The sequence below is a fragment of the Mirounga angustirostris genome, unplaced genomic scaffold (assembly GCF_029215605.1).
Source record: "Mirounga angustirostris isolate CCGP_5_RB_7025 unplaced genomic scaffold, mMirAng1.0.hap1 SCAF_4, whole genome shotgun sequence".
Classification (NCBI taxonomy): domain Eukaryota; kingdom Metazoa; phylum Chordata; class Mammalia; order Carnivora; family Phocidae; genus Mirounga; species Mirounga angustirostris.
The window spans coordinates 46,821,424-46,838,439 of NW_026991712.1; the positions used below are offsets into that span (position 1 = coordinate 46,821,424).

General features: G+C 35.7%; 1 protein-coding gene across 2 annotated transcripts in view; it reads left to right on the top strand.

Annotated features, from left to right (window-relative positions):
- MMP16 (matrix metallopeptidase 16) overlaps window positions 1-17,016 on the top strand; it is a 280,343-nt gene that overhangs the window by 232,626 nt on the left and 30,701 nt on the right. For both annotated transcript variants that reach the window (XM_054512545.2, XM_045896274.3), the window contains exon 7: window positions 4,308-4,446. In XM_054512545.2, the coding sequence (XP_054368520.1) occupies window positions 4,308-4,446 (139 nt within the window). The remainder of the gene's footprint in view (window positions 1-4,307; window positions 4,447-17,016) is intronic.

Consider the following 17,016-nt stretch of genomic DNA (forward strand, 5'->3'; position numbering starts at 1 on the left):
TATTCAGACAGCAGGAGGATAGAGTTGTCAGCAAACAATATGCCTGTAGTAAGACAGAATTTTAAAGGGAATTTAAAAAAGCAAACCAATTTCTCTTGTATGTTATTGTCTCATGGTGTACATCCTGCAGTACTCTGTATTTGTTATCTTTGTGAACAAAGTGGTCTGCCTGGGACTCTTGCTACATGGAAAGAGAAATCTGTGTAAACTTGTATCTAAAGGGAAATATTGGGGTTTAAGTAGGAATTCCTCTTTGATAGTTTTTAAGCACTATTTTTTTCATGAGTTGATTTTGCAAATGTGCTAGTTTTGACTATTTTTAGGGTATGCTTTCACCCCTCCCACCCCCTTTTATAAGGGCTGTAGCCAAAAAAGGCCAGTAGCAAGATAGAAACAACAGATTTAGAGCTCAGATTCTTCTTTCTTTCCCTTTACACCGAATGCCAAAACAAAACCTACATTGTTTGGAAGAGTGAAACAATTTTTTTTTTTTTCCTGCATGGTTCAAAGACCTTTATATATCATACCTTTCTAAATAATGGAATATATACTAAACATCTGCCTGTTCAAGTGGAACTTGTGTATTCTTGTGAAATCTGCATAGCTTTTGACTTCTAAAAGGATAACTTACCTTTACTTTGTCCTTTCCTCCTTAAATGTGTTTCCTTTCAAGAAATATTTAGTAAGCTTCTACCATGTGCAAGACATTTTTCTGGAAATGGGGAACCACTAATGAACAAAGACAGATATCTTTGCCATTGTGGAGCTTATATTCTAGTGGAGAGAGAATGAACAATAAATAAAACGTGTACTGTGTTAAACAGTAATCAACATGGTGAAGGGAAATAAAGCAAGGGAGGGTGAGATTCAAAGCACATGTGGGTGGGTGGAGTGAGGGAATTCAATTTTAGATAGTGTGGTCAGAGGAGGTTTCACTTAGAAGGAAAATTTGCATAGAGACTTAAAGAGCATTTTAAATATCCTCTCTCTATGAATCGTTCACAAGCTCAATTTCTGAAATGGCAATCTAGAGTGACTGTGATATGTTTACAGCCTCTGTGACAGAGTGCTTGCTAAATTATTTGTACCATTGCTTTCTACCACTCTGAGAAGGTGTGGATAAGTTGAATAGAAGCACAACCTGAATATTGACGATTTATATCACTCTCCGCCAAGGCTGCTGTAAATGAGAAATCATTCTGAATTCACCTATGATTCCGTATTACTTTCTGAATTTTTGCAAATTGACTATGCTTATCTTGAGGCAAAATTTCCATTTCTTCCCATATTAGTGGCAAGTTGAGGTTGTGTTCCTATCTTCACACAGCAGCATATGTCTGTCCCAAAGAAGCCACTGGCCTTGTCTCAGTATTAGGGAGATAGAACAATGTGAAATGCTTCTCTGAGAAAAATTGGAATATAGTTCAGGCTTTTTTTTTTTACCTGATTTTTTTCTGATCTTTCAGCTCAGAGAGCTTTCAGTTTCATTGTTCCATTAATAATGATGGTCAGTTATTTCTTTGTCCGAGTCCATTTTTTATAATTTTTGGATATCTATTACAATAACTTAAGAATATTTTATGTGGAGGGGCACCTGGGTGGCACACTGGTTAAGCATCTGACTCTTGGTTTCGGCTCAGGTCCTGATCTCAGGGTCTTGAGATGAAGCCCTGCATTGGGCTCTGCACTCAGCATGAAGTCTGCTTGAGTTTCTGTCTCCCTCTCCCTCTGCCCCTCCCACTCATGCTCTCTCTCTCTCTAAAATAAATAAATCTTAAAAAAAAAAACCAAAAAACAGTATTTTAGGTAGAGATTGGCATAGTTTTAATACCCAGTTAAAAGCTCTCATAGTTCGACAAAAAGATGCTGGCTTTCTTTTAAATTATCAGAATAGGGGCACCTAGGTGGTGCAGTTGATTAAGCCTCTGACTCTCGGTTTTGGCCCAGGTTGTGATCTTGCGGTCCTGGGATGGACTCCTGTGTTGGGCTCTACACTCAATGCAGAGTCTGCTTGGGTTTCTCTCTCCCTCTTCCTCCACCCCTCTCTGCCATGTTCTCTCTCTCTCTCTCTCTCTCTCAAATAAATAAATAAGCCTATAAAAAAATAAAAATAAATCAGATCAAAATATCATCTGCTCACATACTATTAGCAGTAAGCCCTGGATCTTCATGCCCATGTTAATTTTCCTGGATCAATTTTTTTCATAGAATAACTTTGTATTTTAAAATCAGTTTAATGTGTCTGCTATATGTGAATCAAGATATGTATTAATTCCAGGTTAGCTGGCACCATAAAAATTATCAAGAAAAGGTTAATAACATAAGAAGATATTGGTAGAAAAGAGATGCATGGCTAGAGCCATAATATGGCTTAAATCTGAAGAGGGAACAAAGAACAGCAGCTAGAACTGTAAACAGGATTGTGAAGGAAAATAAAATAACTAGTTTCAATATAATTTTAATGATAATAACAGCCAACTGTGTGCCAGGTCCTCAGAAAGTCCTTAAAACAGTAATTAGGGGTGCCTGGGTGGCTCTGTCCGTTAAGTGTCCTATTCTTGATCTTAGCTCAGGTCTTCATCTCAGGGTTTTGAGTTCAAGCCCTGCACTGGGCTCCACTGGGCATGGAGCCTACATAAAAATAAAATAAAGTAAATAAAATAAGACAGTATTTATACTATGAATCAGTTATTAGTTTGTAATAACTCAATGACTAGTATCTTGACCAGGATAACTGTTATTAAGGGACAGAGCAAGAATAGGATACAAACTTAGAGCTGTTAATTAAGCTACTTCCTTCTTTTTATAAAAAAGTTCGTAGAGAAGACAGCTCGGGATAACTAGAATGAAGTACAACTATCCAAAGATTCCTAAGAAAATTTTTATATTCGGATTGGTTTAGACAGGAAAAGGTTCATTTTTATCATTTCACCTGAAATCCAAGAATCCCCAGTTGATTGTGGTGTGTGAATGACTATATGAATAACTCACAAATCCTAGAAAATCTAGTCAGGCTAAACTATTGTAAGCCAAAAGATTGGGAAAGCCCTATAATAAATCACTCATTAATGTCTAAGTAGGGGAAATTGGAAGTATTTTCGTGAAACATACTTATCTAAGTAGTACAAATATGTGATCTCCAAGTGAAATGTTGTTTGTAAATACAAAATTTTGAAATGAAGTGAAATGGTATATTTTAAAATATACCGAGTTTTTCTAATACTAAAGCACTTGGATAGTCTTTATTCTGAAATTTTCCATAGAAAATAACTGAATGTCATCAGGAATAACATTTTTTTGGAAGTTATTTTTTTTTGCCATTAGTAAGAATTTATGGTGAAACATATTGTATGCAAGCTAGTGATTAATTCAACAACATTTATAAATACTTCCTATGGGGGGCGCCTGGGGGGCTCAGTCGTTAAGCGTCTGCCTTCGGCTCAGGTCATGATCCCAGGATCCTGGGATCGAGCCCCGCATCGGGCTCCCTGCTCAGCAGGAAGCCTGCTTCTCCCTCTCCCACTCCCCCGCTTGTGTTCCCTCTCTCGCTGTGTCTCTCTCTGTCAAATAAATAAATAAAATCTTAAAAAAAAAAAAAATACTTGCTATGGGGCAAGTCATGTATTTTCACTAGATATAAGAGTAGACACTTTTTACATAAAATGACTGATGCTATGATTGAGTAAAGTCAGGATATTGTGAGAGCATATAGGAGAGGCAGTTGACCCAGATTGGAATCACTGTGATGATTTTTTTCAAGATAACTTTGTTCATTTAGGGTGACCATATAATTTATCATCCAGACCAAAATATATTTGAGGGTGAAAGAGGACACTACTTACAGTTACAGGGGATAATGGGTATAATGTGGGCATAGCAGGAGGGATGGCCTCTTTATTCCATCCCTAACATTTTAGGTGTGGAGATCTAGTATATGTCTGTAAATGTATACAAGTCCAATGCTGCTCTCTTACTCAGGAAAGTGACTTAATCCACAAATCTGGCAGTGATTTGTCTGTGCTACTTCTGTTTTTTTCCATCTAAAAGCCCTGGAGATAATGTAAAATGCTAAGGTTAAATATTTTTATATTATCTTTTAATCACATTGTATGGATTAAAGATTGGGCGGTTAGCTACAAAAACAATTGTGATCACTGTAAGCAAGTTGATTAGCTGTTTCTTTGATGGTTTTGGTGTGAGACAGTGAAAATGATACTAGTTTAGTTTTAGAAGGGTTACACCATTGCACAGGGAAATGCCATGGAGGCCTGCATGTTTGTTGAGAGATGCTTTTGCTTGGTTTGCAGGACCAGTGGTTTTGGCGAGTGAGAAACAACAGGGTGATGGATGGATACCCCATGCAAATTACTTACTTCTGGCGGGGCTTGCCTCCTAGTATCGATGCAGTTTATGAAAACAGTGATGGGAATTTTGTCTTCTTTAAAGGTAAGGAATTTTTCACATGTCTTGCTCTGGTGTATTTTGGTCATTTTGTCCAGGGCTCTGTAGCACACATAGAGATGAATAAGTAAAACCTGTTGAGTGAAGTTAGGTAGCTAATTCATCTTATGAAAGGAACTGCATATGTTGACTAGAAATATAAATGAAAAGGAAAAAAAAGAAATATAAATGAAGTAAAGTCAATGATAATGTTTAGCTCTCTAATTTATGTTTTCTTATATGGCATTCTCATATATAAGTCAAATTTAGAAGGCATTGTGTGATTTGTTAGAATTTTTTAGATTTGGCTTAAAATATGAAAAGAAATGAATGAATGAATTGATAATAAAAAGCCATTTTTCCACTAACTAAAGGTTTTTGAGGTTTTTTTTTTTTTTTAGAGTATTTGGAGTTACTTTCTGTTTTTATAAAATGAAATCTATTTTACTTCTTATTTTCATATACAGTATAATCTCTTAAGCTTTACTTGATTTATTATGTTCGTTAGTTTCCAGTAAACTAAGAAATTGCTCATAAAGGCAAGGAAAACTCATAAGTAGGAAAAAAATTCACCCAATTAATTTCACCCAATAAAATTTATTGGTTGTTATTTATCTAAGTGACAAATTTTAATTGCACAAATACTAACTGCCTGGCATGCAAAAGTAAGATTACCTGGTAAAATGAACTTATTCGGGGCACCTGGGTGGCTCAGTTAGTTAAGTGGCTGACTTCAGCTAAGGTCATGATCTCAGTCCTGAGATTGAGCCTTGTATTGGGCTCCATGCTCAGCAGGGAGTCTGCTTCTCCCTCTCCCTTTCCTTCTACCCCTCCCCCTTCTTGTGCTTTCTCTCTCTCTCTAATAAATAAATAAAATATTTGTTTTTTTAAAAAGTGAACTTAGTCAAGTGCCTGGTAGTCCATCCTCAAAACTTGCTTCAAAACAGTAAGTCATAAATCTGTGGGGGGAAATGCAGGAAAAAGAAAGAGATTGAGTTGGAGGATTGACAGAATTGTGAGGAAAAGATATAGGATTAGAACTACCCTACAACTCAGCAATTGGTATTTACCCAAAGGTATTTACCCAAGGATACAGAAATACTGATTCGAGGGGGCACATGCACCCTGATGTTTATAGCAGCATTATCAACAATAGCCAAGTTATGGAAACAGCCCAAATGTCCATCGACTGATGGAGGGATAAAGGAGATGTTGGGGGGGGGGGCGGGTGTAGCAAAATATTACTCTACCATCAAAAAGAATGAAATCTTGCCATTTGCAATGATGTGGATGGAGCTGGAGTGTATTATGCTAAGTGAAATAAGTCAGTCAGATAAAAACAAATTTAAGACACAAAACAGATGAACGTAAGGGAAGCAAAAAAAAAAAAAGGAGAGGAAATACTGTTGTATTTCCCACATCTTAAACCAGGGATTGACACTTAACTATAGAGAATAAACTGAGGGTTGATGGAGGGAGGGAGGTGGGGAAGGGGCCAAATGGGTGATGGCATTAAGGAGGGCACTTGTGATGAACACTGGGTGTTACATGTAAGTGATGAATCACTAAATTCTACTCCTTAAACCAGTATTATACTGTATATTAACTAACTAGGATTTAAATAAAAACTTGAAACAACAAGCAAAAAAAGATATTTGAGCTGAAACTGAGAACTAGAGTGCAGAACATATCAATTGATTGACTGATTGATTGATCGATTGATTGACTGTATTAGCCAAGAACTTAAAGAGCTGAAAAGAAGTTTAAACAGGCATGGAGGTAGAAGGAAAGAAAAGGGGATCTTAACACCTCAAAAAAAGCTATTATTCCCAGGTTCAAACTAGATGAATTTATAGTAATGATGAGGATAATGAAAACAATAGAGTATGAGAAACACTTGCAGTATTTTAAGTGAGATACAAACTATCCATATAAAATGAAAGTGTATACCTGGGATTTATTTTATCTTTACAGACTGTTCCTGGAGGAAAGAGGGGGGTGTAGTACATTAGTTTTAAGCACATAAGGATTCTGTAATCATACTGCCAGTTTTGAACACTTAATAGCTGTATGAACTGGGCAAATCACTTAGTTCTCTTTGTCTCAGTTTCCCCATCTGGGAATGGGGTTAGTATTACTCCCCATCTCAGGATTAGCTTGAGGACTAAATTAATTACTACATGTGAGGTGCTTGGCACATACAAGTTTTCGATAAATCTCAGCTATTGCTATTACTAGTATGGTTATTGGTAATTTATTGCCCTCCTGCTGTCTACAATAAGCATATAAATGAAGTGGACATGCATTGTACCACTGTGGACAAAGAAAGGATACCATATAAAGGTTCTGAATCTTAGGGGCATGATATTTGGAACGAAATTACCCTCCCTACACTCTTTGTTGGTCCTATGAGCAGTAGCAACAGAAACAAAGGAAGAATAAGCCCAAGGTAGCTTTCAGCTTGAAGGCCATCCCAGGAAGCACCGTCCCACCACAGGATCCTTAGTGCTCTGTGACAAAACTGCCTGAGCAGAAACTGCCATAGTCGTAAATCAGTGTTCAACAGCTCTTTATTGCCTTAGGGCCTTCTCACTTTCATTCATTTTGCTCCTCTCACCCATTCGCTTGTGGAATGGGTAAGCTCCTTTTCATTTTGCAACAGCCAACAGAAAAGGCACCTCCTCAGAATGTCCCTCTCCCCATCCTCTTTAAACTAGAGCGGAGGGGGGTGGGGGGATGGGTTAGCCCAGTGATGGGTATTAAAGAAGCATGTACTGAATGGGGCACTGGGTGTTATACGCAAACAATGAATCATGGAACACTACATCAAAAACTAATGATGTAATGTATGGTGATTAACATAACATAATAAAATTTTTTTTAAAATGTAAAATTAAAAAAAAATAGTACCTTCCAAATTGCACATGGAAACCACAACTTCCAACACAGCACATGGAAAAATCTGAAATTACCTACAGCATTCAAATGTAAATTTCATGAGAGATTTATCCATAGTTTCTTGCACACTACTGTATTTTCAGTTCTTAGAACAGTGCTGGTGCATAGTCGGTGCTTAACAAACATTTTAACAAAAACAATATGGGTGAATATGATTTGACTTGGTATGGTGTTTCTTATGTTAGGATGCTAGCAATAGGAGTAACTTTGTTTCTTGTTACATATTTATTCAACTGCTAGAATGTTGGGCTTGTCAGTGGTCTCTCCTGATGCACTGCTAGTATCAGGAAATGCCTAATCTTAGAACTCTTGTCATTCCAAGGATCCTGCTGTGATGCTTCCTTCCTCCACTTTTCTCTCCACAGTTCTTTCAGGTAAACCTTCTCCAAACCCAGCCATGAATATGCAACTCACCTGTTCCAAATATCTTTGCCTTTCCAGAGGGAGCCAGAAGCTCTGGGTAATCCAATAAGACCACCCCCTCTTCTAGCATTCACCTTACCACTGGCAGGGGAGTTAAGAGCTCCAGAACGTGGGACTTGAGTTAATACACCACTCCCTTCACTTCCCCCACCACAACACCACAATCACAATCAAAATGACACCATCTCAGCCTGCCACTATCTATTTATGACCTTTATCACCTCAAAAAGTACAGCTTTTCTGAGGAATCAAATCATTCCTCATCCTAAGACTATCCTCCTCATTTTGCTATATGGGCCATAAAGCAGTCTAAACTTCATCTCTAGCAGTCCAATTTCCCCTCCTTATTCTAAATCTCTACATACCATCTCAAAACTATATATTTCACTTATTTATTGTTTATCTGTATTCTTCTTACTAGACTATCAGCTCCATAAGGGCAAAGCCTTCTCTCCCCCATTCTTTTTCTTTTATACTGTTGTATTCCCCATATCTTAAACCATGGGTTGACAGACTTTTTCAGTAATGACCAAATAGCAAATATTTTAAGCTTTGCAGCCCATACCATCTCTATTACATACCCTGTTTTTTAACCTTCAAAAATGTAAAAACTCTTCTTAGATCATAAGCTGTACAAAAATAAGCATTGTTCATAGTTTGCTGCCCTCTGTTTTAAACAATACCTGGAATATAGTAAACAGTAGACAAAGATTTACTGAATGAATAAAGAATAAAATTCAAGCCCTAATCTGAACCATTTTCACAGACAGCCCTATCAAAGTTAGTCTCAGCCTGTCCTGGCCATACTGGACCATTGCTACTAATGGATTTAAACATTATTCTTCTTCAGGTTGCTCTTTCCTTTAGCCTTTTTTACCTTCAATTTCTTTTTCTTTGTCTTTCCCTTCTTTCCCTTTATGTCCTTTATGTTTCTTCTCTTCTTCTAATCTATACTATACAATAGTACTTGTACTTAACTAGCTTTACCTTTTATTCACCGTATTTAACTAAAGTCCATGTTGGGATATAAACCTATTTAATCATGCATTTCCTAAGTGTACTCAGTATTAGCCTTATTTTCATCTTACCTAAGAATTTGAAGGTATGCATTTCAATATAAGTAAAAGTGAGTGTTTAATTATAAAGTCTAAATACTATCTTAGTAATATAAAAATAGGCATAATGTTATATTCAAATGAATCTTTATAAATATCTTAAGAAAAATGGGAAGCCACAGATCCAATTAAAACTTCATACTTTGTCTTAATTTATATAATTTTTAAAACTTTGGGTGAAATTATATGTGTGCATATATGTCATATGCAGTGGGAGTTGTCAGTATGTAAATTATGAAAACATGAAAATGTAAGCAACTTGTCCTCTATAAATGTGATCAGTTCTATATTCTTAATAGAATCTTACTGCTTTTCAGTATGTTAAAGTGTAGTATATCAAAATATATTGATGTGTCCTCTGCTTCCAGCCACAATGTAATAATAGGGATCAGATTTATCCTACCACCTAAACCCACCAACAGTTGGAGAAAGCATATAAAACAATGATTTTCATGACACTGGACAGCAAGAAACAAAAGGTAGTAAACCTGAGAGTCAGGAAACAAAGAGAAATGAGCCTGGAAATTGTCCCAGTTTCATGTTTGGGGAGAGTTTCCAGGCTATAGAACAAGATAGTGGAATCCAGGTGGTGTTCAGAAGACTGTCTCAGTTGAGAGGAACAGAGCTGAGAATCAAAGGATAACAAGGTGGCCTCAGTGCACAGAGCAAAGCAATGCGGAGGAGAGAGCTGCACAGAGTGCAGACACAGAAATTAGCAGAGGAACCCCCTAAAGTATGGGAGGAAGAATTGGTCAGCATATGTATGTAGGGAAACTACTGATGTATAGAATAAGAATCATTTAATAGGATGAAATAGGACAGTTCCTGACACTCACACAGCACTAACAGTACTGATTCCCACCAGCTACCTCTCCATGGCCATTGGATAGAACACCGAAAAGGGTCTTACCTCAGTAGTGGGAATGCTTATCCTAGAATGTTCCACTCCTACCTAAAAAATCTTCAATGACCTGAAGCAATCAAATTGTTTCCAAGTAACAGTCCTAGGACAAAGCTCAAGAATATTTCTAAGGTTACAAAAATATTCACCCAATGAGGTAAAATTCACAGCATCTGACCTCTTGCATAAGCGTGGGGACAGACAACGATGTCACATATCAATTTTATTTATTATTGTACTGGAGATTTTATGTAGCATAATGAGGCAAGATATATAATAAATAAAATGATATTCACAGACAGTATGACTATCCGTGTTGAAAATTAGATGCAGTCAATGCATTATCTCTTACGGACAAGTGAATTTAGCAAGGTTGCAGGATATAAGACCATTATACAAAAAGTAATTGTATTTCTCTATATTTTCAAAAACTGGTGAAGGGTCTGAGATTTTACCCTATTTGTAAGCTCACTTTCATGGATGTTGGTAGAAATACAAGATTCCTAAGTCAGAGAAGAAGACAGAGACAAAGGCATTTGTATGAGTCCCCTGAGCCCCTGATTCTCAAAGGGTGTTGTGAAGAGGACCAGGTGAATCCTGTACATGTAATCAGATGCATTGCAGGAGAGGAACCACAAGCTTAGAGAACCTAAATATTTCATAATGAGCAGTAAGCTTGTTTAAATTTTATCCCAAAGGGAGACATTTTCTTTATTATAGTGGACAATAAGCACATCTTTTTCCTTTGCTGTGGAGGAGACACACTCTATAACCCAAGATTCTTGCTATACAAATATCTTTGAAAATATAGTCCAGAACAAAGGCAGTCATTGCCTCTGTTCACCAGACATGCTGAAAATCAAGTGACTTATGGAAAATTGTCTCCCATCACATAGTAGGAAAGAATAGTCAAGAATTAAAAATTAAAAAAAAATTACAGTAGCATCAAAAAATATTAAACACTTAGGGATCAGTCCAAAAGATACATGAATGACCTCTACACTAAAAACACAAAATTTTGCTAAACGAAGTAAAGAAGACAAATAAATGAACAAATATGTCTTATTAGTTCGAAAACTCAATATTGTTACAGCTCTCACCAAATTTATCTGTACATTAAGTGCAATAACAATCAAAATCCCCACAAGGCTTTTTGTATTAATTTAATCACGCTGATTCTAAAATTCATGTGCAAAATGCAAAAGACCTAGTATAGACAAAACCATTTCTAAAACACTAATTGACTTGCAGTCTTATTTGAAAGCTACAGTAATGAAGACAGTGTGGCATTGTCATAAAGATTAAAAAAAAAATCAGTGTAACAGAATACAGAGTCCAGAAACAGACTAAAAAACAGATGGACAGTTTCATACATAGCAGAGCAGCTCCCTCGCTGCGATCTATTGAAAGTCAGCCCTCGACACAAGGGTTTGTAAAAAAAAAAAAAAAAAAAAAGGGAATTAGAGAGATGAAAAAAAAAATGGAGAAAGAAAAAAGAGAAAACAAACAAAAAAGAAAAAAAAAGAAAAAATCAGATGGACAAGTAATTCTGACAAAAGTACAAAGGAAATTCAGGGGAAAAAAGATAATCTTTTCAATGAATGATGCTGAAACCATGGGATATCCATATGCAAAAAAATAAAAATAAAAAATAAACTCTAATCCAAACTTTGTACCATATACAGAAATTAAGTGGTCCTAACTTAAGTAGGAGTTATAACTGTAAAATGACTAGAAAAAAATAGGAAATAAATATATGTGACTTCAGCTTAGGCAAAATTTCTTGTTTGATTTCAAAATCACAATCCATAAAAGAAACATTGATGAATTGGACTTTATCAAAATTAAAAATTTCTGCTCTTCAAAAATACTTTTAATAAAAAGATATGCCATAGACTAGGTATATGCAAACCATATATATGATGAAGGGTTTGTATCCAGAAGAAATAAAGAACTCTCAAAACCGAAAAAGAAAACAAGCAACTCAATAAAAACGAGCAAAGGATTTAAACAGAAACTTCACCAGGGTTGATACATGGATGGTAAATAACCACACAAAAAGATGCTTACCAGTATTAATCGTTAGGGAAATGTAAATTAAAACCACCATGAGAGGGGCACCTGGGTGGCTCAGTCAGTTAAGGGTCCGAATCTTGGTTTTCGCTCAGGTCATGATCTCAGGGTCGTGAGATCAAGCCGCACATGGAGCTCTTCACTCAGTGTGGAGTCTGCTTGAGATTATCTCCCTCTCCCTTCCCCACTCCGCTCGTGAGCTCTCTCTCTCTCTCTCTCTCTCAAATAAATAAATAAAATCTTAAAACACACCCCCACACCCACACAATGAGTTACTACTGCCTACTTAATAGAATGGCTAAAATTAAAAACACTGATCATGCCAAGTGTTGAGAGTTCCTTTAAAAAGTTAAATACATAGTTACTGTATGATCCAGCCATTGCACTCTTAGGTATTTTCCCAAGACAAATGAGAACATCTGTCCAAAGACATCTACACAAATATTCAAAACAGCTGTATTTGTAATCACCCCAAATCAGAAGTAATTCTAATATCCTCAACTGGTGAATGGATAATCAAGCTGGTATATCCATATAATGAAATGCTACTTAGCAATAAAAAGGATGAATTACTAATTTACACTACAACGTGGATGAAGCTCAAAGTAATTATGCTCAGTAAAGGAATTCAGACAAAAAAGAGTACTCATATTAAACTCTAGGAAATGCAAACTGATGTATAGTGACAGAAAGTTGCCTGAAGGCAGGTCAGAATTGAGCAGGAGGGAATACAAAGAAGCATGAGAAAACTTTTAGGGTGATCAATATATTCGTTATTTTGATATATTTATATTTTGACAGATATATTATATACTGAAATAGGTGCTATTTATTGCATGTTAATGGTACCACAGTACAGCTTTACTAAAAAACAGCTTTACTAAGGACGTCAGTTTATGTTGGAATAGTTTAAGTAACTATTTCATAAATTTAATAGACTGGCGACTGTGGGTAGTAAAAGTTTACTCCTGCATTATTCTACAGCATGTTAATTATGAGCACCCAAATTAACACTATGCTGGTTTCAGTCCCTTACTTTAACTCAGTGATAATTAAGCAGAGTGTCCCCGTATAGCAGAGACGCCTCATTCCCAGCAACCTCTCTTCTTGGCTGTATTTCTAGTATCATTGAGAATAGTAGAATGTGAAACTAACTAAATCTTAATATAGAATTAATCCATTTACTGAAGATATATTTAAAACATATAATTTCAACTTAGTCTTAGAATTTACTGCTTACAATGATTATTAATGTATTTTCTAATAAGTATTTATATTGGAATGACTATGTAAAATATAGGTTGATGCCCTCATTTGAAATAATTTCATCATTGTTATTTTATATTGCTTATCTATGTTATTTTTACTCTCTAATTTCCCTACTCTTATTTTTGTCTATTTTTTAGTTATGTTGTACTATGTTATCACATAATTTTCCTTTAAGAGCCTTCAAATTTTTGTGTAATAAAGCAAGGTATAAGTAAGTAGATACATATTTTAAGGAATTTTTTCATTCTGCCTCACATATGTATATGTGTGTGTGCTGTTTTTAAGAAGCAAATATATAATGTCTCCCTTTACTAATCAGGGTTCCCCTTAGTGTAGCTTGCTTATATTTGAATGGGAGGCCTATATACAAACCACACAATTTCAGCTAGTCAGCTATTTTAACATCACTCAGGTAAATCAAATAGAGTAACATTTTGTAAGCACAATCAACCCAGATGTTTATATTCTCAATTACTAGTCATGTTCAGGCTGAATGGTTATGAGATAATATCAAAAATGAATTTTGAAAATTGAGTTGGTACAATTCTCTCAAGAACTGAAAATAATTTTTAAAATGAACATTCCAGTGTTGTCAAAATCAGTAACAGTCAAAATCAAGTAGTTGAAAGGTCTCAAAATTCATATTGTTGCTATCACTTAATAACTTTAAGCAGTACTTACCATCCTATTTGACAGTTTCATTTCAAGAGGCAAAAATCATTTATAGAACTGGAAGCAAAATATCTAGGATGTTAAAGAGCAGGGTATATATACCACATCTTCTTTATTATGTTGAGTGAAATAAGTCAAACAGAGAAAGACATGTATTATATGATCTCACTGATATGAGGAATTCTTAATCGCAGGAAACAAACAGTGTTGTTGGGAGTGGGGGGTGGGGTGGGAGGAATGGGGTGACTGGGTGATAGACACTGGGGAGGGTATGTGCTCTGGTAAGCGCTGTGAATTGTGCAAGACTGTTGAATCTCAGATCTGTACCTCTGAAACAAATAATGCAATATATGTTAAGAAAAAAAAAAAGAAGAAGATAGCGGGAGGGGAAGAATGAAGCGGGGGAAATCGGAGGGGTAGACGAACCATGAGAGACGATGGACTCTGAAAAACAAACTGAGGGTTCTAGAGGGGAGGGGGGTGGGAGGATGGGTTAGCCTGGTGATGGGCATCGAGGAGGGCACATTCTGCATGGAGCACTGGGTGTTATGCACAAACAATGAATCATGGAACACTACATCTAAAACTAATGATGTAATGTATGGGGATTAACATAAGAATAAAAAAAAAAGAGCAAGGTAATAAAGTTTAGGAATAAGAAGGCATACAAAAGATGTGTATCAAAAAAGAGGAGCTGTCTAAAATATATGGCACTGGAAAGCGGCAAAGAAAATAACTGGTTAAAAATTATTTATGTAACTTGCATTATTCTTTTATTTCAAATATTCCTATAAACTAACAGTTTCCTTTTGCTGCTTGCAAATCTTCACTCTTGAAAGGTTTAGGGTGTGCTAATGAAGTTCATTTGAGGTAGAAATACACTGTTTCTTACATAGTGCAATGGATAACCTAAAAGATCTTCTATAAATAGATGAATGCAATGATTACTTATTTCCCTATAGGAGGTAATGGAAAATTATGCCTAAAGACTACACTAGATTAAGGAATCTACATTCAGTTGTTTTTCTTAAATTTTTTGTGTATAACTGCTGGGATCTTATCATATAATTCTATAGGAAATGTTTGCTGATGAATTTTCTGTTTTGCTTTGTTTTTTGAAGGGAATATGAGTGCATTAAAAAGGAAAAAAAAAATCCCCTGCTGTATGTTCCTAACAGGGGGAAAAATGCTAATTGAATGCTAATCTTCTATACAAAGGCCTTGATTATTAACAGTGAGAAGCTCATTGTTTCTCCTTTTTATTGACTGAAAACTCTTGACCAACAGTATAGGGAAGTACTTCTGAAACACATTTTTTTTTAAGTTTTTTTTTCTTTTTTTTTTTTTTAAAACAAGAATTTCCTGGAAGAACTGTAACTCTTTTTCTTTTTTCACATATTATTCCCTTCTGAGACACCTTGGAAAACATAAACTAGGGTTCTGTGAACATACTCTCATGCTACCTGCACCAGGGCATCCTGGGTATCCGTGAGCCTAGTGATATCACTGTACAAGGCCTGGAAAGAGTATGAAGAAATTTTCATGGATAGGATAGAGATAAGGAACTATAAACAGAAGTATTATAAAGCATAATAGAACGTTGCTGCTTAAAAGAAGACATAACCAACCGAGTTTAGCAGATAACAGGTTTACTCTAAATAGCAAGCATTGAGGGCACTGGAACTACATTATCCTTTCCTAAATAAAACTGAGATGAAAGGAAAGAATGTAGTAGTCACTGAGGTAGAGGCTAACGTAGAACAGGACTTTCTTTTTATTGTATTGTTTTAAGACTTTCTATTTTAAATGCTACAGAGATAGGACTAAAATATAGAGCAAGCTGGGAAACAGTTGTCTGGATTTTCCGTCTCACTAACTCTGGCAAGGAAGTGATCTGGGCCCTTGGGGTATTTTTTTCTTTATAAAATATTCAGATTAAACAATGGCTCAGGATAGGGGTATATTTTTATGATAGTATTTCCCAACACGCACTTAAATATAATTACTTAAATGGCCCTCCAACACAATACTGGGACATGCCTTTTTATTTGCTCTGACTTGTTAATGGTTAGAAAACTCATTTTTTTTTTTTTTCTGCTTTACTAACAAGATTCAAGAGTAAGGCCCACAATGTTATTTATGTAGCCTTTTCATTTTTGTTTTGATCTTATATTTGGTTATTCATGTAAAATTAAACATATATCTTTGAATTAATAACCATTTATTAAGCACCTACTACTTTCCAAGCATTATATATAATGGTGTCAGACACAGTGTTTGTCCCTCAAGTTGCTCACAGCCTACAGCGGGTGGCAGGCTTGTGATCCATTAAAGCACAAATTATATGTACTAAAAGTATACTAAGTAATATGGTAAAGGGGAAGACTACATACTCTGTCAATGTAAGAGGCCCACTTATTCAGATAGGAACTGCTTTCCAGAGAAATGATGTTAAGCTAAGTTTTGAAAAAGTCATACCCATTTTCCAGAAATGGAAATAAATGAAATGTAGATGAAATAAGAGACTCATATGAGAAGAACCTTGAGATGACATATAGATGAGTTTGTGTTTTATGCCGAATGCAATGGTAAACCACTGAAAATTTTAAACAAAAGAGAGATAAAATCAGGTATGCATTTTAGAGAGATCACTTTAATGACCTTGTGGAAGACAGATAAAAGTGGGACTGAAGGCAAGGAGATAAGAAAGGAAGTTATTGAAATAATACAAGCTAGAAAACAAAAGTGTTGCTCTTAAGGCACATGGATGGAAGACAGTATGGTGCCCTGGCTAAAAGCCAGGACTTTGACTAACAGACTTGGGACTCAAGCATATCTAATACCTTGTGTGATTTTTGGATGGCCAAAAATTAAAACTGAACAATAATTACTCAGTTAAAAGAAAAATAAACCCAACCAGATTAATTGAGTTTAGGGGTGGGTGTGTAACAGGAAGTCATTCAAGAACTGGCTACACTTGCCATTTCTCTAATAAGCCTCCTGGTCTCTCCCTGTTTGTAGCTTTGCTCTTTGCATCTACTCCATTCTCTTTTCTCTTTCAATTCCTTTCTCTGGTTACTCAATTTATATATCCTCATAATGCACGCTTGCCTACGGCCATCATGGCTCTTCAAGCCTCATACTATATAATGAATAGGCATTTCC